At 38.1% G+C, this 24,837-nt stretch overlaps 1 protein-coding gene across 2 annotated transcripts in view; it reads right to left on the reverse strand.

The window, feature by feature from the left end:
• Positions 1-24,837, reverse strand: part of VSIG4 (V-set and immunoglobulin domain containing 4) — a 139,047-nt gene that overhangs the window by 32,833 nt on the left and 81,377 nt on the right. Inside the window, exons 7-8 of one of the 2 annotated variants that reach the window (XM_047844602.1) lie at positions 15,297-15,331; positions 13,345-13,389 (exon numbers count right to left, since the gene is read on the reverse strand). In XM_047844602.1, coding sequence (XP_047700558.1) covers positions 13,360-13,389; positions 15,297-15,331 — 65 coding nt within the window. In that variant the 3' untranslated portion in view covers positions 13,345-13,359. Of the gene's footprint in view, positions 1-13,344; positions 13,390-15,296; positions 15,332-24,837 lie in introns of those variants that run through there. The other variant, XM_047844603.1, reaches the window with a different exon arrangement.

The raw sequence follows: 24,837 nt of genomic DNA on the forward strand, positions 1-24,837 counted from the left end.
CACAGAGTGACTTGCGTGATTTAACCCCTGGCTGTGGAGACCGTGAGAAGATGATGGTTGTGACTTGATTAACTTTTGATTCAGAGACAAAGCATATTGAGAAACTGCTCTATATCTGGGATATGCTAAGTAATTTTACATATATTAGATGATTTTAATCAGGCGTTTGGATATCATATCTGATTGTTCCTCTATGCCAAGTTACCACTCATCCCTCTTCTGTACTCCCTACTCCAACCTGGATGTAGGAACAGAAGCACTAGATCAACAATCAGAAGCCTTTGAGCTACTGTGTGACCTTGGGTAATTCCTTTACTGTCTCTGGGCCCCAATTTCCTCATTAGTACAGAGTTTTTGAATCATCTCTAAGGCTACTTCCCACTATTTCATACAATTTTCAGAATAAGCAATACAGATACATTAGTGCTATATAGATTCTAAGAGAGAATCCTATGGGCTGGGATGGTCAAGGAGAGTTTCATGAAAGATGTGAAATAGAAACAGAATCAGGTAGAACTAGGTGTCTTTTATATTCTTTCTTTTGTTTGTTTACTTTATTTTACTTTTGTTTCTTTTTTAAGTTGTTATTTAAATTACAATTAGTTGGCATACAGCATAATCTTAGTTTCACGTGTAGAATTTAGTGACTCATTACTTATATACAACACCCAGTGCTCATCACAAATGTCCTCCTTAAAACATATTACCCATTTAACCCATCCCCCACCCACCTCTCCTCCAGTAACCCTCAATTTGTTCTTTAGTTAAGAGTCTGTTTTCTGGTTTGCCTCTCGTTTTTCCTCCCATGTTCATCTGCTTTGTTTGTTCAATTCCCCGTATGAGTGAAATCATATTTGTCTTTCCTTTACTGACTTAGCATAATACTGTCTAGTTACATCCAAGTTTTTGCAAATGGCAAGATTTCATTCTATATGGTTGAGTAATATTCCAATGTATGTATGTGTGTGTGTGTGTGTATATACTTTTTTAAATTTTTAATTAAAAAAATACATCCAAATTAGTTAGCATATAGTGAAACAATGATTTCAGGAGTAGATTCCTTACAGCCCGTTACCCATTTAGCCCATTCCCCTTCCCACACCCACTCCAGTAACCCTCTGTTCTCCATATTTATGAGTCTCTTTTTTAAAGTTTTTTTTAATGTTTATTTATTTTTCAGAAAGAGAGAAACAGAGCATGAACGGGGGGAGGGTCAGAGAGAGGGAGACACAGAATCTTAAACAGGCTCCAGGCTCTGAGCGGTCAGCACAAAGCCTGACGTGGGGCTCGAACTCGCGACCACAAGATCATGACCTGAGCTGAAGCCGGACGCCTAACCTACTGAGCCACCTAGGCCCCCCATGAGAGTGGACATCCCTGTTTTCTTCCTGACCATAGAGAAAAAGCTCTCAGTTTTTCCCTATTGAGGATGATATTAGCTTTGGGTCTTTCATATATGGCCTTTATGATCTTGAATTATGTTTCTTTTATCCATACTTTCTTAAGAGATTTTATTAAGAAAGGATGCTCTATTTTGTCAAATGCTTTTCTTGCATCTATTCAGAGGATCATACACTTCTTATCATTTCTTTTGTTAATGTGGTGTATCACGTTGATTGATCTGTGAATATTGAACCACTCTTGCAGCCCAGGAATAAATCCCACTTGATTGTGGTAGGTGATTCTTTTAATGTACTGTTGGATTTGATTTGCTAGTATTTTGTTGAGAATTTTTGCATCCATGTTCATCAGTGATATTGACCTGTAGTTCCCTTCCTTAGTGGAGTCTTAATCTGGTTTTGGAATCAGGGTAATGCTGGCCTCATAGAATTAGTTTGGAAGGTTTTTAAAGTTTATTTATTTATTTTGAAAGAGAAAGAGAATGTGCTTGGGGGAGGGGCAGAGAGAGAGGGAGAGTGCTGTCAGCACAAAGCCAGATGTGAGACTCTATCTCACAAATCATAAGATCATGACCTATGCCAATATGAAGTTTGACACTTAACTTACTGAGCTACCCAGACACTCCAAACTCTTCTTTAAATGTCTGGTATAATCCTCCTGGGAAGCCATCTGTCCCTGGACATTTGTTTGTTGGGAGATTTTGGATTATTCATTCAATTTCTTTGCTGGTTATCAGTCTGTTCAAGTTTTCTATTTCTTCGTGTTTCAGTTTTGGTAGTTTGTATGGTTCTAGTAATTTATCATTTCTTCTAGATTGCTTGATTTGGTAGCATATAATTTTTCATATAATATTCTCATAATTGTTTGTATTTCTGTGGTGTTGGTTGTCATTTCTCCTCTATCATTTGTGATTTTATTTATTTACATCTTTTTTCTTTTTTGCTAATTCTAGCTGGGGTGTTATCAATTTTATTAATTTTCTTTCAAATAACCAGCCCTGGCTTTATTGATCTATTTTTCTGCTTGTTTGTTTCTATATCATTTATGTCTGCTCTAATCTTTATTATTTCCCTAATTCTTCTGGCTTTAAGCTTTGTTTGTTGTTCTTTTTCTAGATCCTTTAGGTGTGAGGTTAGGTTGTTTATTTAATATTTTTCTTGCTTGTTGAGGAAAGCCTCTATTGCCATATACTTCTGTCTTCTGACTGCTTTTTCTGCATTCCAAAGGTTTTGGATAATTTTGTTTTAATTTTAGTTTATTTTAATGTATTTTTAAATTTCTTCTTTAATTTCCTGGTTGACCCATTCATTGTTTAGTGCCATGCTCTTTAAGGCTCCAAGTATATGTGATGCTTCCAAAATTTTTCTTGTGGTTGACTTCAAGTTTCATAGTATTCTGGTCAGAAAATATGCATAATATTATCTCAATCTTTTTGTACTTGTTGAGGACTGACTTATGACCTAGGATTTGATCTGTTCTGGAGAAGTCCCTTTTGCACTTGAAAGGAATGTGTAGTTTGCTGCCTTAGGATGAAATGCTCTGAATATATCTGTTAAGTCCATCTGCTCCAATGTGTCATTCAAAGCCATTGTTTCCTTAATTACTTGTTTAAGTGATCTGTCCATTGAAGTAAGTGGGGTGTTAAAATCTCCTACTATTATTGTATTATCACCAATGAGTTCCTTCATGTTTGTAGTAATTGTTTTAAATATTTGTGTGTTTCAAGTTGGGGGCATAAATATTTACAATTGTTAGATCTTCTTGTTGGATAGACATGTCCATTATGATATAGTGCCCTTCTTCATCTCTTCTTTCAGTATTTGCTTTAAAATCTAGTTTGTCTGATATAAGTATTGCTACTCTGGCTTTCCTTTGAAATCCATTTGCATGGTAAATATTTCTCCATCCCCATCCTTTCAACCAGCATTTGTCTTTAGGTCTAAAATGAGTTCTCTTGTGGTCAGCATATAGATGGGATTTTTTTTTATCAATTCTGATGCCCTGTGTCTTTTGATTGGAGCATTTAGTCCATTACATTAAGAATAATTATTGACAGATATGTATTTAATGCCATTTTATTTCTTGTTTTGTCATTATTTCTGGGGATTGTTTCTGTTCCTTTCTAGTATTTGTGGCTTTTGGTCTTTCCTTCCCACTCAAACAGTACCCCTTTCCCTATTGTAGTGAGATAAGCTGAAGGGCAGAGGCAATTGCACTTAAAGGCATACTACATTACAGGGCACCTGTGCGGCTCAGTCAGTTAAGCCTCTGACTCTTGATTTAAGCTCAGGTCATGATCTCATGGTTTTGTGGGTTCAAGCCCCATGTTGGGCTCTGCACAGTCAGGGCACACTGTGCAGAGCCTTCTTGGGATTCTCTCTCTTTGTCTTTCTCTGTCCATATATCTCTCTCTTTCTCTTTCTCTTTCTCTCTCTCTCAAGATAAATAAATAAAAATAAAAACATTTTAAAAATGGTATTGTATAGTAGAAAAAATATGTAGGTATTGGAGTTGACTGGGCTTGGTATGAATCCTGTCTTTGCCACTATTTGTAATCTTTCAGAATCCTTGTCTGTAAAAGCAAGATAGTAATAATACCTCCTTCAGAGAATTGCTGGAAGAATAAAGTTTTAAACAATATTTCACATAATGCTTAGAACAAATGTCCTGTATGTAATTTTTCTCCCCCTGTTCCTTTCCTACATCTCTCTACTGCATGCCTTAGACTGGCCCAGGCCTGGACACTCAGTGGGAACTCCATCAACACTGGTTTATTCATAATTTAATTTGAAGTCTGAGGCTACAGTCAGGCCTATGAACGAACCTAAACTGTTTTGAAATGGGAAGTTGGTGTGTGAATGGTTCAGAGTGTAAATGTTCTTTCACTACCATTACATTAATTTATCAAATTAATCAATTTATTGTATAAACAAGCTACCTGCTGCTCATGGCTTAGAAGGGACTGAGAGTTCTTGCTGGTAAGGGGAGGCAGACTATCATAACAACAACTAATTGAATTTTGTTGAATCGGAACTGAAACTCTGACCTGTGTGATATTTTCATATGTAATAGTAATAATTTCACATAATCCACACCACACTGAAAAGAGGTCTTACCCCGTGGCCATGTTTAGCTCCCTGAGCTGCTGCATTCACAAGAAGGTTGTGCTGAAAGAACAAATAACAACAGGCAACAGTTCTACTGTTGGAAGACTGAAATCATGTGGCAGGCTGAAGAACTGGACATATGGTGGGGTAAAGTGGATCATGGGAAAGAATCCTGTATTAGTGATACGTATATCCACCCACATATATGCATAATCCCCTTCTTTACCCCAGCAGTACAGACGTACTGCTCCATGTCCAATGGATCAGATCCGTACACAGCGGTGGATGACAGAAAGCAGGGCCTTTGCCACTGCATGATAAAGGGAAGCTGATGGACTTAAACATCTCCATCCTGCCACCATTGGCTACGGATGTGCCATATGAATCTGTTCATTATCTCTGACACAGAGTACAAGGCAGACCCAACAAGGGAAGGGTACACAAAAGATTCACTCTATGTCTGTCATTGTATATATGGAGTAACTGGAGCCCAGAGAGGGGAAGGGACTTGGACAAGAACACACAGAGAATTGGTGATAGGGCCAGAACAAGAAGAATATAACTCTTAGCTTCAATGTGCAGCCAGCCAAGTATTTCCCAAATTGTACCAGCACAACTTGTCTGTGGTATGCAAAATTATTTTAAGTGGTTCACAGTTGACTGTTTTTTTTAACAGTTATGTATATATTTATGTTTATTAGGAAAAACATACTTGTATATCAGAACAATGATTTTGTGGATAGTTACTCTTTAAGATATGGCAGAAATTGTGAGGGTTGTATACAAATGGCTGAATTTTGAAAAACACTGATGTGGTATTAAGGATCTTGGAGCTATCAAGACCTTGATTTGAATCATAACTTGATGCTTTCTATTATCTTGGGTCCTTGATTAATTCACCTTCTCTATCTAAATTTGTGATTTCTCATCTAATAATAGGGATAGTGATAACTACCCCCAAAGTAATTGCGAGGATTAACAATAAGCATGTATACATATATATACTAAATCTAAAAATATGTGTGCTTCATACTCCAGTAGAGGGATTCTATCCTGGGGGTTCACTAAATAGAAATGGGTGTTTATAGCTTCATTATAATATAGTTCCAACAACTTGCAAGAAACTGAGGACCTCAGTCTAGCAGCCTTCAACTGACTGCATGCTGTCAATAACCATGTTAGTTTGGAAGTAATTAATTTTCCCGATCAAGCCCAATTAAGACTGCTACTCTTGCCAACATTTTTTTTCTCTTCTAACTGGTTTTTGGTTTTATTTTTTTAACATAATTTATTGTCAAATTGGATAACATACAGTGTATGAAGTGTGCTCTTGGTTTGGGGAGTAGATTGCAATGGTTCATCGCTTACATACAACACCCAGTACTCATACCAAAAAATTACCTCCTCAATGCCCATCACCCATTGTCCCCTCTCCCCAACACCCCCATCAACCCTCAGTTTGTTCTCTGTATTTAAGAGTCACTTATGGTTTGCCTTCTTCTCTCTCTGTAACTCTTTTATTTCCCTTGCATTTCCCCCATGGACTTCTGTTAAATTTATCGAGTTCCACATATGAGTGAAAACATATAATACCTGTTTTCTCTGACTGACTTATTTCACTTAGCATAATACCTTTCAGTTTCATCCACGTTGCTGCAAATGGCATGTTTTCATTCTTTCTCATTGCCAAGTAACGTTCCATTGTATATATAAACCACATCTTCTTTATCCATTCATCAGTTGATAAACATTTAGGCTCTTTCCATAATTTGGCTACTCCTAAAACTGCTGCTATAAAAATTGGGGTACATGTGCCCCTATGAATCAGCACTCCTGTATCCTTTGGATAAATTCCCAGTAGTGCTACTGCTGGGTTTCAGGGTAGTTCTATTTTTAATTTTTTGTGTAACCTCCACACTGTTTTCCAGAGTCACTGCACCAATTTGCATTCCCACCAACAGTGCAAGAGGGTTCTCATTTCTCCACATCCTCGCCAGCATCTGTTGTTTCTTGAGTTGTTAAATTTAGCCACTCTGATCAGTGTGAGGTGGTATCTAATTGTGGTTTTGATTTGTATTTCCCTGATGAGGAATGATGAACATCTTTTCATGTGTCTGTTGGCCATCTGGATGTCTTCCTTGAAAAAGTGTCTATTCATGTCTTCTGTCCATTTTTTCACTGGATTATTTCTTTTTTGGGTGTTGAGTTTGGTAAGTCCATTATAGAATTTGGATACTAACCCTTTATCTGATATGTCATTTGCAAATATCTTTTCCCATTCCATCGGTTACCTCTTAGTTTTGTTGATTGTTTCTTTTGCAGTGCAGAAGTTTTCTATCTTGTTGAGGTCCCAAAAGTTCATTTTTGCGTTTAATTCCCTTGCCTTTGGAGATGTGTCTAGCAAGAAATTGTTGTGGCTAAGGTCAAAGAGGTTCTTGCCTGCTTTCTTCTCTAGAGTTTTGATGGTTTCCTGTCTCTCACTTAGGTCTTTCATCCATCTTGAGTTTATTTTTGTGTATGGTGTAAGAATGGTCTAGTTTCAACCTTCTGCATGTTGCTGTCCAGTTCTCCCAGCACCATTTGTTAAAGAGACTGTCTTTCTTCCATTGGATACTTTTTCCTGCTTTGTCAAAGATTAGTTGGCCATACATTTGTGGGTCCAATTCTGGGCTCTCTATTCTATTCCATTTGTCTATGTGTCTGTTTTTGTGCCAATACCATACCGTCTTGATGATTATACCTTTGCAGTAAAGGTTAAAGGCTGGGATTATGATGCCTCCCACTTTGGTTTCTTCTTCAATATTACTTTGGCTATTTGGGGTGTTTTGTGATTCCATACAAATTTTGGGATTGTTTGTTCTAGCTTTGAGAAGAATGCTGGTGCAATTTTCATTGGGATTACATTGAATGTGTAGATTGCTTTCGGTAGTATTGACATTTTAAAAGTATTTATTCTTCCAATCCATGAGCATGGGATGTTTTTCCATTTTTTGTGTGTGTCTTCCTCCATTTCTTTTATAAGTTTTCTATAGTTTTCAGCATACAGATCTTTTACATCTTTGATTAGGTTTATTACTAGGTATTTTATGGTTCTTGGTGCAATTGTGAATAGTGCAAATTGTGCAATTTCTTGATTTCTCTTTCTGTTGCTTCATTATTAGTGTATAAAAATGCAACCGATTTCTGTATGTTGATTTTGTACCCTGCGACTTTGCTGAATTCATGTATCAGTTCTAGCAGCCTTTTGGTGGAATCTTTCAGGTTTTTCATGTAGAGGATTATGTCGCCTGTGAAAAGTGAAAGTTTGACTTTTGCCTTGCCAATTTGGATGCCTTTTATTTCATTTTGTTGCCTGATTGCTGAGGCTAGGATTTCCAACACTATGTTACACAATAGTAGGGAGAATGGATATCCCTGTCGTGTTCCTGATCCCAGGGGGAAATCTGTTTTTCCCCATTGAGGATGATATTAGCTGTGGGCTTTTCAAATATGGCTTTTATGATGTTTAGGTATGTTTCTTCTATCCAAACTTTCTTGAGGGCTTTTATTAAGAAAGTATGCTATATTTTGTCAAATGTTTTTCTGTATCTATTGACAGTATCATATGGTTCTTATCCTTTCTTTTCTTTTTTTAAATGTTTTTAATGTTTATTTATTTTTGAGGGAGGCAGAGACAGAATGCGAGTGGGTGAGGGGCAGAGAGAGAGGGAGACACAGAATCCGAACCAGGGTCCAGGCTCCCAGCTGTCAGCACAGAACCCGATGTGGGGCTCAAACTCACGAGCTGTGAGATCATGACCTGAGCCAAAGTCGAACCCTCAACATACTGAACCACCCAGGCGCCCCTTATCCTTTCTTTTATTAATGTGATGTGTCCTACTGATTGATTTGTCAATATTGAACCATCCCTGCAGCCAAGGAATGAATCCCACTTGATCATGGTGAATAATTCTTTTTATATGCTGTTGAATTTGATTTGCTAGTACCTTCTTGAGAATTTTTGCATCCACCTTCATCAGAGATATTGGAATATAATTCTCCTTTTTTTGTGGGGCCTCTGGTTTGGGAATCAAGGTAATGCTGACTTCATAGAATGAGTCGGAATATTTCCTTTTGTTTCTATTTTCTGGAACACCTTGAGAAGTATAGGTATTAACTCTGCTTTAAATGCCTGGTAGAGTTCCCCTAGGAAGCCATCTGGCCCAGGACCCCCATTTGTTGAGAGATTTTTGATAACTAATTCAATTTCTTCACTAGTAATGGGTCTGTTCAAATTTTCTATTTCTTTGCATTTGAGTTTTGGTAGTGTGTGGGAATCTAGGAATTTGTCCATCTCTTCCAGGTTGTCCAGTTTGTTGGCATATAGTTTTTTCATGGTATTCTATGATAATTGTTTGCATTTCTGATGGATTGGTTGTAATAAATCCATTTTCGTTCGTGATTTTATCTATTTGGGTCCTTTCTATTTTATTTTTGAGAAGTCTGGCTAGAGGTTTGTCAATTTTGCTTGTTTTTTTTCAAAAAAAACAGTTCTTAATTTCATTGATTTATTCTCCTGCGTTTTCCTTGGATTCTATATTGTTTATTTTTCCTCTGATCTTATTTTTTTTTCTCTGCTGGACTTGGGGTTTCTTTGGTGTTCTGCTTCCACTTTCTTTAGGTGTTCTCTTATATTTTGTATTTGGGATTTTTCTTGTTTTTTGAGATAAGCCTGGATTTCAATGTATTTTCCTCTTAGGACTGCATTTGCTGCATCCCAAAGGGTTTGGATTCTTGTGTTTTCATTTTTATTTGTTTCCATATATATTTTTTAAAATTTCTTCTTTAATTTCCTCGTTGGCCAATTCGTTCATTAGTAGATGTTCTTTAACCTCCATGCATTTTGAGGTTTTCCAAACTTTTTCCTGTGGTTGTTTTCAAGTTTCATAGCATTGTGATGTGAAAGTGTGCATGTGATCTCAATTTTTTTATATTTATTGAGGGCTGTTTTGTGACCCAGTATGTGATCTATCTTGGAGAATGTTCCCTGTGCACTTGAGAAGAAGTGTATTTTGCTGCTTTAGGATGAAATGATTTGAATATATCTGTCAAGTCCTTCTGGTCCAGTGTATCACTCAGGGTCACTGTGTCTTTATTGATTTTCTGTAGATGGCCTGTCCATTGCTGCAAGTGGAATATTAAAGTTCTCTGTAATTACAACATTCTTACCAATAAGATTGCTTATGTTTGTGATTAATTGTTTTATATATTTGGATGTCTTCCGAATTGGGTATATAAACATTTATAATTGTTAGCTCTTCTTGATGGATAGACCCCATAATTATGACATAATGACCTTCTTATCTCTTGGTACAGCCTTTAGTTTAAAATATAATTTGTCTGATATAAGTATGGCTACTCCAGCTTTCTTTTGACTTCCAGTAACATGATAGATGGTTCTCCATCTCCTCACCTTCAATATGAAGGTGTACTCAGGTCTAAAATGGATCTGTTGTAGACAGCAAATAAATGGGCCTTGTTTTTTTCATCCGTTATGATACCATATATCTTTTGATAGGAGCATTTAGTTCATTTAAATTCAGTGTTATTATTGAAAGGTAAGGATTTAGAGTCATTGTGCTATCTATAGGTTTCATGCTTGTAGTGATGTCTCTGGTCCTTTGTGGTCTTTGCAACATTTCACTCATAGAGTCCCCCTTTGGATGTCTTGTAAGGCTGGTTTAGTGGTGATGAACTCCTTCAGTTTTTGTTTGTTTGGGAAAACCTTTATCTCTCCTATACTGAATGACAGACTTGCTGGATAAAGGATCCTTGGCAGCATATTTTTCCTACTCATCACATTGAATGTTTCTTGCCACTCGCTTCCAGCCTGTCACTTTTCAGTAGATCGGTCTGCAAGCACCCTTATGTGTGTACACTTGTAGGTTAAGGCCCATTTATCCCTAGGTGCTTTCAGAATTCTGTCTTTACCTTTGTATTTTGCCAGTTTCACTATGATATGCCATGCAGAAGATGGATTCCTGTTATGTATGAAGGTAGTTCTCTGTGTCTCCTTGATTTCAATGTCTCTTTCCTTCCCCAGTTTGGGAAGTTCTCAGCTAAGAGTTTTTAAAGTACACCTTCCATCCCTTTCTCTCTCTTTTCTTGTTCTGTAACTCCTATGATAGTGTTTCTTTGAATCACTTAGTTCTCTATTTCTCCTCTCGTGGTCTAGAATTTTTTTTTATCTCTCTTTTTCTCAGCTTCATCTTATTCTCCCCTCTACCTCTTCAGTTCTTGCTGTCACCACCTCTAGTTTATTTTTCACATCATTTACAACATTTTTAAATTCATCATGACTACTTTTTAGTTCCTTTGTCTCCGTAGCAATAGATTCTCTGTTATCTCATATACTTTTTTCAAGCCCAGTGGTTAATCTAATGATTATTATTCTAAATTGTTCAGTTATATTGTTTATATCTGTTTTGATAATTTTTTAGCTGTTATATCTTCCTGGAATTTCTTTTGAGTAACAATATTCTTTTTCATCATTTTGCCTAGTTTTCTGTCCCTTATGTGTTTTAAATGCTTGCCTTGCACCTGCGAACACTACATATTAAAGAGAGATCATACACTTTCCAGGGCTTGGCCCTTCAGGAGGTGTTTTTTGGAGTGTGTTACTTGCTGTATGTTGTTGTGACTTCATCTCCCTACTCTTAGTGATGTTTTGGACCCTCCACCAGGTGTGATTTGATTTTTTTTCATTGATGTAGCCCTGGAAAGGAAAACAAACAAACAAACGAAAAATAGAAAAAAACCCAAAAACAAAAATCCAGAAACACCAACTACAACTAAACAGCTGGGTGGGGACCATATTGATGGAAGAGGCCTTATCCATACAAAGAGAAAAATGGCAGGGGTGGGGAAAAATAAAATAAAGTAAAATTGACCAGACAGAGAAATTATACAGCTTAATCCAGAAAGTGAGTGAGTGAGTGTGAGAGAGAAATAAAGAAGGAGATGTGAAACAGGTATAAAGAGAATAGATTAAATATGCTTGCTTAAACAAACCAACAGCTAGAATAACCAGAATAGAGGAGGGAAGAAACAAGAATGAGAAAAGGAAGGAAAAAAAAATATATATATATATAACAAGAATTGTCCAAGAATTAAATCAGGAAATGCAAAACTTTGGGTGCCTTGGAACCAGTGGCAGCACTTGTCTGGAGGAGGGGCTGTCTGGTTCATCAGCATCTGTCCCACCCCAGTAGATACTCAGTTACCAGGCTGGAACAGTGCGGTTTGGTGTAGGTGGGTTCCACCTCACTGTGGGCCCACTGTCCGTTCCCTGAGACCCCACCTTGTTGGTGATGGGGAGAAAAATGGCAACATGCCAGTCTCTCCTACCTGGACTGGGTGTCTCAAACCACTCTGTTCAGGCAGTCCTCACAGTGCCATGGGTGTGAAGGAAGCAGTTTGTCCTGCTCTGTCAAATCCTGTGCCACTTGGTGGTCAGCTGTGATTTAAACCCCATTGTCTTAAAGGGTTCCGCTCTGTGCTCCCCGGTTCTGGGGAAGTGCCACTCTGCACAGCTGTTATATGGTCTCTGGCTGGCGGGTACAGGCAGTCTTTGTCTTTTGAATGGTTATATACCTTCTTCCCGCAGCACTCCAAGCAGGATATTACTTTCTCCCACCGTGGACAGTGCCTTTGAACTAGTTACCAAGCCCAGAGCTGGTTTCCCCCCTCCCCAGGTCCTTGAACAGGGCAGCCAGCCCCAGTTTGGAGAAAGCCCTGCAGTTAGAGATTGGATCATTCTCTGTCATGGCCCATAGTTTTTCTCTTGTCCAGATACATTTCTATGCTTCCGCAGCCTCTCTTTCTCTTCCTTTTGTCTCTCCACAGAAGGTGATCCCTCCTATCCATGCCCATGCAGCCTGTATTATCTCTCCCAGTTTGCAATCCCACACTTATGACCCTCCAGCTTGTCTCCGTGGGTCTCTGGAGATGTCTCTGTCACTCTGCAGCCTGGACTCTTGGAATTCAAAGTCCTTTGGCATCAACACTGCTGTGTTTGAGAGACGAGGGAACTTTGGGTCCCCTTACTTCTCCCCTATGTTGGATCTTTCCCCATCAACATCTTGATTTCATCTTTATGAGACCTTGAAGCAGAGGACCCAATGAAGTCATGCACTGAATCCTGACCCATAGAAACTATGAGATAATAAATATGTCGTTTTAATCTTCTAACTTTACAGTAATATTGTTACAGAGAAATATATGACTAATACAATGATACAACATAAAATAATTTGAAAAACATGCCTAGTGAAAAAAGCAAGACTCAAATGCATACATACTTTGTGATTACATTTATAAAAACTCCAGGCATTATATGCTTATATGTTTTATAAACAACAGGCAAGACTAATCTATGGTGCTAGTTCTCAGAATAAGGGTTACACCCAGGAAGGTAGTGAATGGAAGAAGCACCAAAGGAGCCTCTGGGGATGTTGGAAATGTTCTATATAGCTTGATCTGAGTATCAGTTACCCAAGTGTGTATTTTTTTCAAAACTCATCAAATGTATACTTACACTTGAAATTAGTGCACTTTATTACGTATGTATTTTACTCAAGTACAAAATAAAATACAACAAATGTCCCTTTTGGGGGTTAGAATTCAAAGTTGTTTTTTTTTTACATTTATTTATTTTTGAGAGACAGAGAGATACAGCATGAATGGGGGGATAGGCAGAGAGAGAAGGAGACACAGAATCCAAAGCAGACTCCAAGCTCTGAGCAAGTGGTCAGCACAGAGCCTGATGCAGGGCTCGAACCCACGAACCTCAAGATCATGCCCTGAGCTGAATTCAGATGCTCAACTGAGACGTCCAAGTGCCCTGGGTTAGAATTCAAATAAAAATGGAGGCATACGTTTAAAATGGTTAGCAAAATACGTGCTTTTGGCACATGCCCTGATCCCTCCTTATCCAGGGCCCATTCAACAACTTCAAATGGTTTTCTACTTCTGCATGGGGTAGCTAGTGGAACTATAGGCTAGAGAGGGCCCATTATTTGGGTTTGGAATTTCAGGACACTAGGGGTGTTCCAAACATCCTACCCCTTCCTTTCTGGTTTTGAAGACTACCTGCATACTCACTCTAGATGAATGACTGAAGGATGTTTTTGACCTGGCAAGGTAGATCTACAGGTGGAAAACCACAGGCCACTGGAGCCAAATCCATCAACTTTTTCAAACCATCCACTGCAGCTGGTCCCACACTTAGCCACATAGAAACAGAAACATGTCACACTCGTGTCACACATATACACGCACTCACCCAGTCAATATTGTATTCTTTTGTAGCTGTATAAATCAACCAATTAGCAAACCCTTACATTTAGGCTTGCTTGGTGTTCAACTCTGCCTAAAGATCAATGAAGGACTTTAAACCTTAGTTCCATCAGACTGACCTTTAAGTATGATTGGGAAGACCCAGTGATATAATAAATGAGTAAAAGCCTGGAGAATTGTGATACCATATGAAAAGAAGCATGGGTAGCAATTCCTTGTGAATTTTAATTGCTTAAGTAATGCTTTTTGCCAAACTGAACTGTGTAATAGTTCTGTGTAAAAGAACTATGTAATTTGTAACTTGAGTGCCTAGCACAGGGCCTGATATGTATTCATGGTCAGTAAATATTTGTTCATGTGCTTTGAGTTGAAATGGTTATTGAATGGATAAATAGAGGTAAGCAGCAGTGCTTAGACAAATATGGATATATATATATACATATATATATCCAAGTATACACACACACACACACACACACACACATACTTGGAAAGAGAGGGGAGACTGGAGTGATGTAAGAGCAGATGAAGAGATGTAGGGCTCCTTTGTTAAAGGCAAAAATTACTACTGAAGAAATAATGAGGGACTAGGAAGAGTTTGGAGAAGCAAAAGGGACCAAGGAGAAAGCTATAAGGTATGCCTACATTTAAAAAAAAAATCAGGGGCACCGATGGCTCAGTTGGTTAAGTGTCTGATTCTTGATTTTGTCTCAGGTGATGATCTTACAGTTGAGATCAGGCCCCGTGTCAGAATCCACTCTGGGCGTGTAACCTGCTTAAGAGTCTCTCTCTTCCTCTACTTTTTCCCCTTCTCCTTCCCCTGATACTCTCTCAAATAAAAAAATAATAATAAAATAAAATAAAATAAAATAAAATAAAATATATACCAACAAATGAAGATGTAGTCAGGGAAATTAATGAATAAAAGGAGGGAAATGAACATTTCTTGAGAATTGGCTAAGTACCTGGGATTTTGTCTTTTGTTCCTTGTAACAGTACCATGAGGCAAGGCTTTGCCCAATTTTGAAGGAGAAAATACTAAAGTTCAGAGAGCCTACATGATTTGTCTAGCACTATAAGAGTAAATAGTAGGAATTCAGTACCCTGAACTTATCTACCTAATGGTTTAAACTTTTGGCCTGCTGGTAGAGAATGACCTGACTGGCTCTAATAGCTTCGTATGTGACCCTCAAACTTCATCAACTTTCCATCATACTCGTCTCATTCATCCTGACTCCCTAGGCCCAAGCACTAAGAGACCTATAACTTAGCAAGGCTTATTCATGCTGCGAGGAAACTATCATAGATGTAGTACTTGAATTTTACCTGCAGACCATTTGATCTGATTTTATCTTTGAAAATAACCCTAAAAAGTATCCTTCAGATCACCACACGTATATATTTCTGTGCATGTGTATGTATGTGCATGGTGAGAGAAGTCAAGAAACTCACCAAGATGATCATCTGCACCAGACAGACATGGAAATCTGGAAAAGGAGGGAGGGAAACAGGAAATAAATATATCTCTATCTCTATCTATCCATCCATCTATCTATTTATATATCTATATCATCTATATCTATCTACATCTATATCATCTCTCTGTCTAATTTTACCCTTTCTCTTTCTTTTGGAAGTAGTAGGGAAGGAGGAGAAGAGCCAAGCAGAGGGAGTAAGGAAAATTTTCTCTGGGTAGTTACAAATTGCTCTGAGGTATCAGAAACTCATTGGTTATTATTCTTGTTGCTAAAGAAAATGTTCCAGGCTATGAGAAGACTTTTGTAAAGACATACATGTTTGAGATTAATAATAAATGATGAATGATGTCAATTGAGGGTCTGTTTATTCTCTAAATTGAAGGTTAATTACTTGTTAGCTGATGCAAGGCATAATACCTTGATTACAGGGAATGTATTCAATTCCATTTGACAAATATCTTATGAGTTCTGGTTCCAGATTTGTGATCTTGAGCCAATCACTTCTCCTCTTTAAGTCTCACTCTCCCCATGTATACAATGAGATCCAGATCTTCTTTACCTTTCCCTCTAAAACAAACATGGTGGAGATGTATGTCAGAACTTTGCTGCTGGGGGTGTCTACCACAATGGGGACTGTTGAAGGTTTTGAGATGTTGAAGGCTTGAGATGAGATGTAGAGGAGCTACAAGAGCACTTTACCTTGAATTCTCAGTCTTAAGTTTTAGAATAAAAAAACTGTATGACTCTGAGCAAATCATTTCTTAGAGTTTCCTTTTCCTCATTTGTGGAACAAGGGCTAGATGATCCCTAAGGTAACTTCCAACTTAGAAACTACAAATGCATAAACTTTCAATTACAAAGACCCTACTTCAGGTGCTGTGGGGGAATAATTAGATAAGACAAATTCTTGCTCCCAAACAGCTTCATATCTAGGATTAAAAAAAAATGGATGTTTTTGTAATTCTCCTTCTTACCTTATCTGCAATCCTTGGCCCTATTCACAAACCTTCACCTCCCTCTCCAATTGAAAAATTCCTTTAAATGACCCATTTTATACTGACTTGAGTGATTAATCAAACACATGTTGACATGGTAAGTATAAGAATAGCATTTATCCAAAGATATACTCTTTGCCTTCGTAACCTAATTCTTTTATCTGACATTCTAATCTGGATCTAACCTCATTTTCTCAGTCCTTTTCAGTGCTTTTGTGTACCTGTGTACCTCTATTTTCACACAATATATACATAACCAATATGGTGTGATATATCTGTCATTTTCCAGGTGGACACAGCTCTTGGAGGGCCACAACTAAGCCTTGGTCATTTCTGAGCTCTTAACATGTACCTGGCACATACAAATGCTCAGTCAATATACGCTAAGCAAAAGAATAAATGAGTAAGTGAATGAATGAAACGAAACAAATCTAATTTAATTGAAAAACATATATAAATCACAAAGGAGTTTTTAACCTCTTGCAGTTTTTGTGACTAGTGGAATAAGGGGAGGTTCTTTTGGAAGAAGTTCTATGTCATTAAAAGATTCTATGTCATTAATAAGGGGAATTTTTGGGGGGAAAGGTTCTATGTCACTAAGATTATTAGAGTTTCATCTTGTGTAAGACTCCAGTAGAAGCCAAGTTAAGCCAATAGCACTATGCAAAGAGGGGGTATATTCAGAAACAGGGGAGCAGTCCAGCTTTGTCATTCTATCAAAGTTGATAAAAGGATGAGAAGGGAGATAGGCAAAGGTTCTTCAGAAGCACATTATAGTAAACATTGAGTATCAGGTTAAGGGTTTTTAACTTTCTTCTGTAGCCAAGGAAGAATTACTGCTGGCTTCTTAGAAGGTAAGTGTGGGTTTGGCTTTCAGTTTTGTCCAGCAAAGCCAAAGACAGAAGAAAGGATTACTCAAGAGTCCATGTAAGTCAAGAGAGGTGAGAGAGAGGCTAAGGGAAGTCTCACCTAGCTTCTCTCAAGCTCCCATACTTATTAAGCATACATTTAGGGAAATAATGTGCAATACACCAGAGGGCTACATGCCAGGAAAAAATGTATTGAAAATGTGCAGAAAAACAAGTTAAGACAGGATAAAATAATCCATATGATAACATGGTATAAGGAATTTATGAGTATAAGCAGGACCTATCCCTTAGATATACATTAACTAGATAAGCAAAGTGGGTGCCCCCAAGATATACGTTAACTAGATAAGTGAAGCTTGGCCTGCTGTTTTCAGCAAGGCCAGAAAGCAGGGTTCTTTTCAATGTATTCCCTATAATTTCCTAACCTAGGACATAGCTATTTGATTTCCTACATATCCCCCCCCTCTTTTTTTGAAGAATCTTTTTATTTATGGGAGTTGAGGAAGGCAATCAGTTGTTTATGATACCTTGAGGAGGCCGCTATGGTGTAGATCATTCAGAGGGCTATGAGAAATACAAAAAAGATTAACAAGCAGAGAGATCCAATAATCCAAATATGTAAATTGAGGCCCTGGAACCAGTTGGTTGGATTTAACCACTTCATATTGTCAGATAACTCCTGTTCAACTCATATCTGCGTTTCCTATTGAATATCTAAGTTGTTGATGCAGCTGGGAAGACAGAGCATTAATCTCAGATTGTAAATTGGTAGAAAAGGCTCCTTGTAGGTGTTTTTTCACTGAATCCCGGGAGGGTTGAGACATATTATATTTTAAGAGAGTGAGACAAATTTTGTCATGTTGCCAGTCACATTGTATATTTTGATGATCAACAAGTGCCTGTTGGTAGTCTCCCTCCATTCGAGTGCTGCTTCTGCAGCTTGCAGTCTCTGCGTGATACTGTTATCAACCTCCATTTGAGTAATAATTGCCTTGGTGATATAGTCATTACGTGATTGACTACTTTAACTGTATGGATAGACTGTCAGGGAGACCACTGCAACAGAGGCTGTGGATAAGATGACAACGTATGAGATAAGGAAAGCAATGAACTATCCGACAAATCTTTTACGTCTCCACTTAGAAATAGCTTGGGATAACTCAGCAAGACCATTGGACCCTTCCCAGGGCCTTGTTAGATTTACTGTCAGCCAAATTTAAGGTTGTCATTTTAAGATGAACACATGTGAGATAGAAAATTTGGTACTATTATAATGGCTGATACAGGCTGTGTATCAAGCTGGAGGAAGTACTTCAAAAACATAATATGGGTTGTCAAAATGTTATATTAACTGGCTTAGTGAAAATTATCAAAGCATAGGGATGAGGGAGGACACTGAGACATTCTGTGTGCGATTCATATAAAAGGTACCACTATTATCAACATAATATCCATGAGAGAGATTGTGTAACAAAAAGGGAAGGCTAAAACACCATAAATTGTAATTCTATGGGCTATATGAATCTTTGTTTTTAATTCTTAATATTGGCCCTGAAAGTCTGCCATCAGTCCGAAGGATGGAGGAGTTGCTAGGTTCTGAAAACTCAATAGGTTTGCCTGCTGAGGGCAAGTGTCTTTTAGGACCCCAATGAATGAAGCTAAGATTTTGAAAAAAATTCCTCTTTATGGGCAATAGAGGTCTTCCAGGGCTGTCAGATTACTGCAGTTACTAGGGGACCATATCTTCTTTATTTGGCAATGATAAATGGGGGTTAGCTAAGAATCATTGGTGTAATGAAGGTGGCTACTGAATGAATGTCAAATTTGCTCTATGGTCCTTTGTTTTAGGCATGTAGTGGAGGAGATATATCTGTGCTGTGGTTTTTAAACATCCAGAAGTGTTCATAGTGGTTACACAAATAGGAGGGAAAAGTGACACAAAAGGAACAGAAGTACTCAGCTTTAACCAATCTCTCTGTTCAGCAAGAGGGCCTTTTGGCAGAATCCAGGTGCCTCCAGTCCAAAGAGAATCATTACTAGTTAGCAGTGGGTTTTCATCCCATAATGTAACTGGCTCAAAGAAAGGGGGGGTCTATGATATGAGACCAAATACAATGATGAAAAAGCAGCAGCAGTCTGGATAAAGAAAGAGATTAAGCAAATCATTACCTTAGCTGAGTTTTGAGAAACCACAGATAAATATGCTTAAAAAATTCGGTGGTGCTCCTACACAGCACATCATTTCAGTGGCGTGTTGATAGAGTGTCTTAAGTTGTCCCCAGGTGACATTATTTGCCTTGATTGTTCATGGGCATGGTCTCCTCTCTTTTCCTTGTAAGGACAAATTGGCCATCTGAGAAAGAGGGTTGAAGGGGTGATCCTTCCAACTCATCATCTGGTTTAATCAGATGGGCAGACACCCAGTGCGATGCTGATGGGAGACAAACACATGCCTATCCCCTTCTCCATGTTATTAGTTCATAAGGTCTTTTCCATGAATTATTGCCTCATATGTTTTTAAGTAGCACCTCAGCTCTGATATTTGAGCTGGGAGATGGTGCAAAATACCATTTGGCAGCTGTGAAGCCATAGGAATCACAATTTAAAAAAAAAATAGGGGCGCCTGGGTGGCTCAGTTGGTTAAACGTCCGGCTTCGGCTCAAGTCATGATCTTGCAGCTCGTGAGTCTGAGTCCCGTGTCGGGCTCTGTGCTGACAGCTCAGAGCCTGGAGCCTGCTTCAGATTCTGTGTCTCCTCCTCTCTCTCTCTGACCCTCCCCTGCTCATGCCCTGTCTCTTTCTTCCTCTCAGGAATAATAAATACACTTAAAAAATTTTTAAAAATTAGAGTGTATAAGGCTTTATATAATGAATTCCAAGTGGAGGCATTATGTAGGTTCCTCCCTTTTTGTTTGTGAAGCATTTGGTTTAAAGTGGCATGTGTATGTTCTATAATAGCCTGTCCAGTAGGATTATATATGGTATGCCAGTAATGTGTTGTATATTCCAATTTTGGAAGAATTCCTTTACCATGGAGGAAAGGTATTCAGGCCCATTGTCAGTTTTAATTTCTTGAGGTTTACTGGCTTGTGAAAACCCATGTAAAAAATGGTGAATGATATTTCTTGCATTTTATCTGGTGTGAATAGAGGCCATTATAAATCCTGAAAAGGTGTCTATAGACACATGGATACATTTGTGACATCCAAATGGGGCATAGTGTGTAATATCAGTTTGCCAAAGCTGATTTGCATCTAGACCTCTGGGGTTAATTCCCCATTGTTTTTGTCCTCCTGATGGCTGTTGACAATCAGGGCAGGCAGCAGCAATTTGTCTAGCCTGAGTAACTATAATATGGAAATGTTTAATAAGGGACTATAATTTTGATGACAAAAGTCATGAGATAATTGAACAGTTTTAAAAGGCATATTGTAGCCAACAAATTGGTCCACAACCTTGTTTCCTTACCTCATTTCCAGATAAGCCTGAATGTGATCTTATGTGAGTGATAAAAAGAAGGCATGTCTGTTTATCTAGTAAGGCTTGTAAAGTCAAAAAAAAAAAAAAACAAAAGTAAGGAAGGAATGCTTTAATTCCCTAATAAGTCCTGTTCTATATTTTGTATCACATAAACTACATATTGAGAATCTGTTACCATATTAGTAGGTTGGTGAGTAAATTGTTGGAAAGCCATAATAGCAGCCTTTAATTCTGCTCTTTGAGTAGATGTTTATCCTTTAGAGAATATTTTATGCCAGCATTGTTCAAACCAAGCAATAGCAGATTTAGTAGTTTTTACAGAGTCATCTATAAAAATAGTGATTGCTTGTGAAATTGGCTGTGGAGATAATTTTGGGGGGTAATGTTTAAAAGAGGTAGTTGTAACAATTTGATGGCAGAGAGTAAACAAGTTGGTCAATAAAGTCTGCCATAACACTTTGCAGTTTTATAGATTAAGAATCCGTAGAAAGCATTCATAAGACATCCCAGGATATATGAAATCAGGATCATATCCTGTTAGTTGTTGGTAACAATATCTTCTCTTAAATAGCAACTCTGTAATTTGTTGTATATAGGGAGTGAGGGTTTTCTTAAATGAGTGGGAAAGAAAAAGCCATTCTAAACATTGAATTTCTTTTATAAGTTGGCCTAGAAGTCCAGTGGGCATATGGAGGGTAGGGAATATAAATAAATAGGGTAAACTAGCTTTTGGTGATGCAGTTGCCTGTTTTCAAATGCCTGTTCAATAATAATTAATTCTTTTTCTGCCTCTGGGGTTAAACCATGAGGAGAGTCTAAAGCAGTGTCCTCTTTTAAAATATTAAATAAATTAGAATGTGGTCCTGTAGTAATTCCCAAAGTTGGATGAATCCAATTAATAGCTCCTGATTTTTTTTTAATTGGGGCACCTGGGTGGCTCAGTCAGTTAAGCACCTGACTTTGGCTCAGGTCATGATCTCACAGTTTGTGAGTTCGAGCCCTGCATTGAGCTCTTTGCTGACAGCTCAGGGCCTGGAGCCTGCTTCAGATTCTGTGTTTCCCTCTCTCTCTGCCCCACCCCTATTTTCACTCTGTATCTCAAAAATGAATAAACATTAAGGAAATTAAAAAAAAACTTTTTTGGAAATCATTTAAAGTATGTAAATGAGTGGTATCTAAGGAGATGCACTGAAGCCATATTGTCTGAGCAAAGACTATATGTCCTAGATATTGCCGAGGCTCCTGTATTTTAACTTCTTCAAGAGCTTGAAGCCCATGTTCTTTTGTGGAAAGTTCTGAGTGTTGACATATTGTGAAAAGTAAGGTCTATGTAGGAGCAGCAAGAGCAAGAATATCATCCATATAATGATAAATTAGAAAGGATGGAAAATTTTTTATGAATGGGCAGTAAGGCTTCTTGGATGAAATATTGACATATAGTTGGTCTATTATCCTGTGAGGGAATAGTTTCCATTTATATCTAGACAAAGGTTCTTCACTGTTAGTAACAGGTGGAGAAAAGGCAAAACATTCTTTGTCTTGTTCCGCTAGAGGTACGGTAAAAAAAAAGCACAGCTTAAGATCTATTACTGTAATAGGCCATGTTGAAGGAATAAAAGCAGGGCTGGGCAGGGCTGGGCAAGCCTGGCTGTAATGCCCCCATAGGTTGGATTATGGCATTAATAGCTCTGAGGCCATGTAACAATCTCAATTTACCTGATTTTTTAGGAATTTTAAAAATGGGTGTTTTCCAAGGACTCCAAGGTTCAATATTGCAGGCCTCCAATTGTTGTAAAACTAGATTCTTAGCTTGTTTTGATCATTCCCTAAAAGGGGGCACCCTTCATTCCCTAAAAGGGGCCACTGTTCAATCCAAATAGGCATCTGGAAAATTTCCAGATTTTCCACTGGGAAGGGAGGAAATTTAATAGTGGCCCCTATTTAAAAAAAAGACTGAATGACTACTTTCCCTTCTTTAAGTAGTCCCTTCCCCATAATGACATAGGAACAAGTGGAATAAAGGGTCAAAATAACCATTTGTCCTTCTGGCATGCATCACACATGTGAGAGGCTTTTTGTTTTGTAATGGAAAGGGAGGTTTGTGCCTCCCACTCTAGTAAAAGCCAGGAGGCTAGGTCTTTTTTCCCATTATTTAGGACATTCATGGGAAGTTAGGATGGAGATATCGGCTCCAGTATCAATTAACCCTGTAAATTACTTTCCATTCACAGTATTAATTAAAAATAAGGTTTGTCACACGACAGGGATGTCCACTCTCACCGTTGTTGTTTAACATAGTGGGAAAGTGCTAGCATCAGCAATCAGACAACAAAAGGAAATCAAAGGCATCAAAATTGGCAAAGATAAAGTCAAGCTTTCACTTTTTGCAGATGACATGATATTATACATGAAAAACCCGACAGACTCCACCAAAAGGCTGCTAGAACTGATACAGGAATTCAGCAAAGTCGCAGGATACAAAATCAACGTACAGAAATCAGTTTCATTCTTATACACTAATAATGAAGCAACAGAAGGACAAATAAACTGATCCCATTCACAATTGCACCAAGAATCATAAAATACCTATGAATAAACCTAACCAAAGATGTAAAAGATCTGTATGCTGAAAACTATAGAAAACTTATGAAGGAAATTGAAGAAGATATAAAGAAATGAAAAAAAAATATCCCATGCTCATGGATTGGAAGAATAAATACTGTTAAAATGTCAATACTACCCAAAGCTATCTACACATTCAATGTAATCTCAATCAAAATTGCACCAGCATTCTTCTCGAAGCTAGAATAAGCAATCCTAAAATTTGTATGGAATCACAAAAGACCCTGAACAGTCAAAGTAATTTTGAAGAAGAAGACCAAAGCAGGAGGCATCACAATCCCAGACTTTAGCCTCTACTACAAAGCTGTAATCATCAAGACAGCATGGCATTGGCACAAAAACGGACACAGAGACCAATGGAATAGAACAGAAACCCCAGAAGTAGACCCACAAAAGTATGGCCAACTAATCTTCGACAAAGCAGGAAGGAATATCCAATGGAAAACAGTCTCTTTAACAAATGTTGCTGGGAGAGCTGGACAGCAACACGCAGAAGGATAAAACTAGACCACTTTCTTACACCATTCACAAAAATAAACTCAAAATGGATAAAGGACCTGAATGTGCGACAGGAAACCATCAAAACCCTAGAGGAGAAATCAGGAAAAGACCTCTCTGACCTCAGCCGCAGCAATTTCTTACTTGACACATCTCCAAAGGCAAGGAAATTAAAAGCAAAAATGAACTATTGTGACCTCATGAAGATAGAAAGCTTCTGCACAACAAAGGAAACAATCAACAAAACTAAAAGGCAACCAACGGAATGGGAAAAGATATTTGCAAATGACATATCGGACAAAGGGCTAGTATCCAAAATCTATAAAGAGCTCACCAAACTCCACACCTGAAAAAACAAACAATCCAGTGAAGAAATGGGCAGAAAACATGAATAGACACTTCTCTACAGAAGACATCCAGATGGCCAACAGACACATGAAAAGATGCTCAACGTCGCTCCTCATCAGGGAAATACAAATCAAAACCACACTGAGATACCACCACTTCACGTCAGTCAGAGTGGCTAAAATGAACAAATCAGGGGACTACACATGCTGGTGAGGATATGGAGAAACGGGGACCCTCTTGCACTGTTGGTGGGAATGCAAACTGGTGCAGGCGCTCTGGAAAAGAGTGTGGATATTACTCAAAAAATTAAAAATCGATCTACCCTATGACCCAGCAATAATACTGCTAGGAATTTCCCCAAGGAATACAGGAGTGCTGATGCATAGGGGCGCTTGTACCCCAATGTTTATAGCATCACTTTCAACAATACCAAATTATGGAAAGAGCCTAAATGTCCAGAAACTGATGAATGGATAAAGACATTGTGGTTTATATACACAATGGAGTACTACGTGGCAATGAGAAAGAATGAAATATAGACTTTTGTAGCAACCTGGATGGAACTGGAAAGTGTTATGCTAAGTGAAATAAGTCATACAGAGAAAGACAGATACCGTATGTTTTCACTCTTATGTGGATCCTGAGAAACTTAACAGAAGACCATGGGGGAGGGGAAGGGGAAAAAAAGGGTTAGAAAGGGAGGG

The sequence above is a fragment of the Prionailurus viverrinus genome, chromosome X, assembly GCF_022837055.1.
Source record: "Prionailurus viverrinus isolate Anna chromosome X, UM_Priviv_1.0, whole genome shotgun sequence".
Lineage (NCBI taxonomy): Eukaryota > Metazoa > Chordata > Mammalia > Carnivora > Felidae > Prionailurus > Prionailurus viverrinus.